This window comes from Bremia lactucae, linkage group LG4 (genome assembly GCF_004359215.1).
Source record: "Bremia lactucae strain SF5 linkage group LG4, whole genome shotgun sequence".
NCBI lineage: Eukaryota > Oomycota > Peronosporomycetes > Peronosporales > Peronosporaceae > Bremia > Bremia lactucae.
Window position 1 is genome coordinate 4,881,525 of NC_090613.1, and position 7,211 is coordinate 4,888,735.

Below are 7,211 nucleotides of genomic sequence, written 5' to 3' on the forward strand. Positions count from 1 at the left end.
CACAATCTTGTGAGTCTACCAGCAGTGTCGGATCGTTGACGAGGTGGCGACTGGAACTACTAGTGAGGACCCAATCGTTAGTTTCGGTGTCACCGTCACCGCCTATGATGCTTTTCGATGGCGAAGGCGAAGGAAGCAAGGGCAACGTCCCGCCAAGCCGTTCTTGACGGGACGTAAGCCCTTGCTTCCTTTGCCTTTGCCAACGAAAAGCACCATAGTACATCCCGTCAAGAATGACTTGGCGGGACATTGCCCTTGCTTCCTTTGCCTTCGCCAACGAAAAGCACCATGTTCCATCAAGCCTGCCGCGACGACCGCCGTTCGAATCTCCAGTTATTGTAATGCTGCTTCAGCCTTGACGTGTCCGACCTTGCCGCATCCGTTGCAAGTGCGCATCTTGTTGTTTGTCGTAGACTCATACACGTGCGCTAAAACCTTCTTTCGAAGGATCCACCCGATCGAGCTTCCATTCCGATGGCTTGAGCAAAGTGAGCTAGCTTCTCCGCGTGCACAAGATAGTTCAGACGGCGCGTATTGTACTTCGCCATGAGTATTGTCGATAGCTCGGGTGACGCATACATGACGATGTTGTCCAGCACTTGCTGCTCGCGCCAGCTGCGGCGTCACTGACAGCCGGCGGCCACGAACGCTTGATCTATTTCTTCGTCGTGAAGAGTTTCATGGCTTGTGCTACTGTGACCGTTGTCTTGAACGTGTGTAGCATACGTTACATCACGTACTGCAGCGTCGACAGCACAGTCCACCACGAGTCAACTTGCTTATTGAAGTAACGCTCGGCGATCCCAGTGAGGTACTAACGGAGCACGTCGGTCTTGACATTCTCGCTCCGCAGGAGATTGCGCAACTCTTGTGTCATGTCAACTTGATGAAAAAAGGTCTTGCCCCAGTCGAAGAAGCCTGACCCTAACCCGACCTACACCTCGGTCCCGTCAAACTTGCGAATCGCAAGCTTTGCGTTGTGTCGCATCCGGAGATCAGTATTGCGTCGGCGCGGGGACTTGCTGCGGTGGCCCTGGCGGTGGCTGAGGCATCGGCTGTGGCTGATATGGCGGCATCTGAGGAGGCGGCTGTGGCAGAGGCTCGGCGCGTTGCTGCGCAGGGTGTCGCGCCCCCCCCATCCTTAGGTCGTCAAGCACCACCCACACTTCGAACTGGCGGTGATCCATGCCATCGCGGAGGTCCAAAAGCTCCAGGGCTCCATGATGTAGCCTCCCGGCAAAGTCAGCGCCGAGCATGGAGGTGGACAGTCCGCTTTCTTCGGCGCCGCACATCCGCGTCCTCTTCAATCCTTGATTGCGTTGCTTCTATCTTCTTCATCCTTACATCCATCCGGACAGCATTTCGAGAACTTTGGCCAGCGCTTCAGAGTCCGCGCTCCTTGCCTGAGCGGGAGGAATGAAGACTGCAGCAGGCTCCGGCGAGGCCCTTTCGTGACCAGTTGCCGGCGGCGCCTGTGCCGCGTTGTTGTTGTTGTTGGCCTCTCTCGTTGGGTCATAACCTGTGCAGATTTGAATTCCTGGACATTGAAGTAAAAGGATTGTATCATTTGTTTTCCGTTATGCCTTCCATTCATTACCCTTCCTGTCCACTCATCTCCAAATTCCGATATCGTGTTGCACAATGCATGCACGATACTATCAGAAAGTCAGCGGCCGCCGTTCCCATCGTCGTCCCGCGCGCCTCGTGCGTATTCGACTTGTCCTTACGACGACACTTTTCTTTTCAACAGAAATTTTATGTTCTAATCGTTTGCTACTTAAGTCGTACAATAATCCAGCTATATGTTTGCCTCCCATGGCAATTTGTACGCACTTTTACAATGAAGAAGTGTTCAGCATAGTATCTTGCTTCAAAATATTTAGTATATATAGGATTCACTTCAAAGCCTCACTGTAGCATGTTTGATATTGGCCAGCTCCCCCCCGCCCCATCTTAGATAAAAATCGTTCTTTGCGAAAGCGTGCAAATAGACATGAATTCTTCAAAGGACAAATTTGTGTGAAACGCCTCAAGCCCAAAATACAGTCTCGTTTTTTGTTGTTGGTTGCAATTTAACATGCTGGCACTTAATCGGTCGTAACATAATATCTATTCCACGGAATTTTTGTGGCACTCAGTAAAGAAAAATCCATTATGGGTGTAATATCAGTCCATGGCGACTTGGACTGGAATTCGCAGATGCAGAGCGCTGGTGGCAAGCTGGTAGTTGTAGACTTTTCGGCCGTTTGGTGCGGTCCATGTCAGCACATAAAGCCTGTGTACCACCAGCTGAGTGACCAATACCATGACGTGGTGTTCCTCGAGGTGGATGAAGCACAAAACCGCTCGCTTATCGGAGCATTGGGCGTCCGTGGCTTTCCAACTTTTCACTTTTACGTGAGCCAAAATAAGGTAGACGAACTCGTGGGGGCTGATTCAAATCAATTGCGCGCGAAGATTGAGCAATGGAGACAGTCGGCTTTTAACCCTTTCGCATCTCCCGGTGTGACGCTTAATCCTAGCGGCGGTAACTCTGCCAAGCCCATGTCGGCTGCTGAAGCTCGAGAAGCCAGACTGAAGCGATTTGTTAATGTCAATCTGGTGCCAAATGTCCCGGCGTCGGCTCCGTCAACGGTGCCAGACTCGACTGCCGTGTGCGACCCCGTTAGCGAAATTTGCTGTCCTCCACTGGAAAATGAAGAAATGAAAGACGAAGGAGGTGAAATAGGTCTTCCAATTGTGAATGCCGATTTTTTGAAGCAGTTGAAAGAAATGGGATTCAATGACCTTTATTCTCGAAAAGCGCTCCTGGCTACGGACAATCAGGGACTCGAGGTGGCCATCAATTGGTTGGGCGCTCATCAAGAGGATGCCGATATTGATAAACCAATTCAGTTCGTGGACCTATCCAAAGGAGCTCATGTGGTGACTCCGGAAGAGAAGGCTGCGAAGCTTGAAGAAATGAAGGCTCTGATGGCAAAAAAGAGAGCTGAACGGGAAGCGCAGGAGAAAGAAGAACAGCGAGTGAATGAATTAAAACGTCGGACGGAGGGACAAGGTTTGCTAGAGGCACGTGAAGAAATTGAAGCAATTCAGCGCAAGATCGCGGCGGAGAAAATGAAAAAGGACAAAGAGGATGCAAAACGGGAGCGAGAGCGGCTGCGGAAGCAGCTTGAGATGGACAAGCGAGAACGTCAAGCTCGTGGCGGTCGACTGGGGGGTCCCCCAATCGACATCCCCCCCATAGTTGAAAGCTTAACGAAGGAAGAAGAGAAGAAGACTCCGAGCCCTGTGTTAACGCCCAAGGAACAGATGCTTAAAAACGTGGGCATTCTAAAAAAGTATCGCGTTGGAAACGATGGCCTTACTGCGCTTAAGACGCTGGACGTGTACGTTAAGAATCTGATTGAAAAGCCAGAGGAGGAGAAATTTCGGACGATTAATCTCGAAAATCCAGCATTTCGCAAACGGGTTGGTACACTCCTAGGAGGTGTAGCGTTTTTGAAAAGCCTAGGGTACGCGAAGGATGAGAGTGATGGTATTCTAAAGCTCTCTCTCGACAATCGAGACGTGGAGTTGTTGCAGTATGCCCGTACTCAACTACAAGGCGCTATAGCGGAGCTTTCAAATTGAAAGTCATGAATCACGGAACATGAGCGTTTTTATGACAGCTGCAGATACTTTCATTTTCTGCAAAAATTACGTGTTAAAGCGAGAAAAAACGACCAAATAGTCCCTTTGCTTGCTCTTCTGTCTTTTGGTTACGTTCTGGTCGCAACTCGTTGTCACTCTTTGTGTGCTGGTGCGTTTCTTTCAGCAAAACATGTGAACTACCGATAGGTGGTGAGATGATATCTGTCTGGATGCCACTTACGATAATAGATACGTATACAGAGCCTTCTAAAGACTGATCGTAGCACGTGCCAAAGATAATATTGGCATCGTCATGGACACGACTGCGAATGATCTCCATAATTTCATCGACTTCAAAAAGTGTCAAGTCTTGCCCACCGCGAATGGTCACGAGCAGTCCATGAGCCGACTCAGTCGGAAGATCTCCTAGCAATGGGTTGACAAAAGCCTGTTCAGCTGCTTTTCGAGCACGACTATTGTCACTAGATGTGCCAGAACCCATAATAGCGCGGCCTGCATTTGACAAAATGGTCTTAATGTCAGCAAAGTCCAGGTTTATCAGACCAGGTCGAACAATCAAATCCGTGACGCCTTTAACGCCTTCGAGTAAGACATCATCAGCATACCGAAAAGCATTTAGCATCGTCGTGCTTTTATCGGCTAAAGCGAGCAAGTTCTGATTGGGTACGATAATCAGCGTATCGACATATTTAGCCAGCTCTTTCACACCAGCGTTTGCCAGACGAGTTCGATTCGGTCCTTCCGATCGAAAAGGTGTGCTTACGACTCCAACCGTTAAAATTCCCAGCTCCCTCGCGATACGAGCCACAACTGGCGCTGCTCCAGTGCAGGTGCCTCCGCCCATACCTCCCGTGATAAACAACATGTTGCTTCCGTGCAACATTTGCTGAATTTCGTCGTTCTGCTGTTCAGCTGAGCACTTTCCGAGCTCAGGCTTTGATCCTGCTCCCAATCCTTTGGTGATGTTTTTGCCCAACGTGATCTTACGCGGTGCTAAAGACCGTCCTAGCGCCTGACAGTCTGTATTAGCCACAACAAATTCGACACCTTCCAGCTGTGATGCTATCATATTATTCACGGCATTGCTGCCTGCACCACCGAGACCCATGACTGTGATCCACGGCTTGCCATCCTTTAATGCAGATGTCAGTGGGCGTATGTTGCCCTGCTCCTTCACTTTGTTTGCCTCTTCATTTAAGCTGGTTCCTGCGGAAATTTTAGAGGCGACTGCTACTCTTGCTGCAGTTTTGGAGCGTTTTCTTTGCTCGCTAGTGCGCTTTGAATTTCTTGGAGGCATGGACGTCGGAATATTGAACGCCGACGTGCTATTTCCGTTCAGTTTAGCTGTGTCGGAGGTAGCACGGGTGTCATGCAGCCATCGCACGGAGTTAAGTAGCGGCGATGGGCGATGAGTCGACAACGCAATGGATCGACGAGTTAGAAGCACGAGTAAAGTTCGGTGGGAAGCCATCGGAGGCGAAATGTGCTGGGTTTCAATTTATGATTAGAAAAGCTCCAAATCATACGTGGTAGACATTAAATGTAAGGCTGTAGAAACCGATGGGCCCAAAACCGAAAGAATGCTCAATTGATTGAAATTGAGATTCAATCAATATAAATGACTTCAATATACATGACTTCAATATAAATGACTTCTGTGGACACATTTCCGAGGGAATTGTTATTTTTTCACTCCCTTTTTAGTCGCGTCCCAGATTACATTTGGGAAACCCCTTAATTATTTATTTCTGTATTGATGAGAGTAGCGTAATGGTAGCAACTTGTTGATAACTAGAACTCATATTGAGAAACCTTCATGCAGGCCTTCCCAGCTTCAGTAGCTCAAAGGCCAGCAAAAATACTTCTCAATATTCGTGTAATTTCTTTGTTTAACAGCAAGATGATTTTTCAACAACAAAATTCCGAGCGAAGCCCACAAACCTGAAATTGTGGCTTGCTTGCGCTCTTGGAGGGTGCAAGAAAAGCCACTAAAATTCGCCTATTTGAAATGTAAGTATGCACTTCCGCAAAGTTGGCAGAAGTAAAGTAAAAATAAATTACCCTTAGCTTAAACCTTAATGTAACGGGGCACTACTGACTTGTACTGCTTCAGTACAAGTCCACTTCGCACTGCCTCAGTGCGAGTGGTGCCTCACGTCACTTCACGGGCACTAGTACGTGCAGAGGAAGACCCTCTCTAAAACAATTGCTTTAAAGATGGTTAATATAAAACTGTATTAATATAATCTTGTCTATCTACTAAATACTTACTTGATTATTAACTAATACAAAACATGTAATAAAGTCTTATCTGTTTTTCTCTTTACGCGCGTCCAGCACTGACTGGACCGCGGAGAAAGTAGATATAATGGTCTATATCAACCAATGGATGAGCTTTTAGAATATTACTACGTAAAGTAATATTCTCCAAGTATTATATACCTTTTAGATAATATATTAATCAGCAACCTTTAAGTATTTATTTCATTTAACGATACACCCCGTTACATCACCCCTCCCTTAAACGACAATCACTCTGACTGTCATTGGGTAGAGTGGTAACTATAAGACCACTTACTTAAAAACGATGTCGATTGGTCAGAACCATCATTTTTAATTCTATCGCATGGTTAACAAGTCCATGCGCTATCCGAATAGTGCGGCGCCTTCGTCTGCGATTCATGCAGCCGCGGGCGAGGCATTATTGTCTCTTGCGGCAGACATTCCGTCTGCCGTAGTGTCATCTGCTTCCGCAACTCTAAATCTTGCGGGTGCACGGGGTGATACACCACGTGAATGCGACCCCTCTTTGGAGGTTGCCTACGTATGCGATTCGGACGAAATGGCCGACTCGGGTGGAGAACAGAACAGTCGCCTGATCATCGTCAGGCGGCTGATTGTGACCCTTCGAATGAGGGGGCTCATTCGAGTAGACGTGCTGGTAGCATTCGCTACAGCATGTTCGGTTAGACATGTCGAAGACTGCATCCGCAACGTTCAAGTACGAACGCAAATATCTGCGCGTCGTGATGAGATGGCGTAACTATCGTAAGAAAGTTAACATCCTACGTCAACTTCAGTGCGTACCACTCACGCGATCGTAAACACAAAAGCCCAATGACCTGAGGAAGCAGTGCACTGCTACAAAAACTAATCAATAGACGCTTAGGAAAGACTACCCTAACAATAAATAGCCATTAATTTTAAAACAAAGAACATGGCCTTTCCAAGCGCGAAATCCGCGCTGAGGAACACTGCGATAGCAATGATCTCTAAGAAACGATGCTATAGTCGAACCAGAAGAAAATAAACTCTCGACTATACAAGCCTCCAGCGCGCTCAGTCGCAATGGCAAAGACATTCCACGCGAAGCCGGATGCAAAGACATAACGCAATTCGCGGTAACTTAGAAGCGACATAACCATGAGCCAGAAATGGCATCGCTTGTGCGAGGCGACCCCAACCCCTCACAAGAGGATCCCTCTAAGTGGGTGGTACACACGAAGGAGTAAAAAGGGACAAAGAATCCTCTACGCCTGGGAACCGCACGCACCCAA

General features: G+C 48.0%; 1 protein-coding gene across 1 annotated transcript in view; it reads right to left on the reverse strand.

Moving 5' to 3' along the window:
- Positions 1-3,706: 3,706 nt before the first annotated feature.
- The window catches only part of CCR75_006208 (uncharacterized protein), a gene marked incomplete at both ends in the record, with an annotated part of 7,827 nt that continues 4,322 nt past the window's right edge, over positions 3,707-7,211 (reverse strand). The window contains one exon of the mRNA XM_067964279.1: positions 3,707-4,998. Within this exon, the coding sequence (XP_067816608.1) occupies positions 3,707-4,998 (1,292 nt within the window). The remainder of the gene's footprint in view (positions 4,999-7,211) is intronic.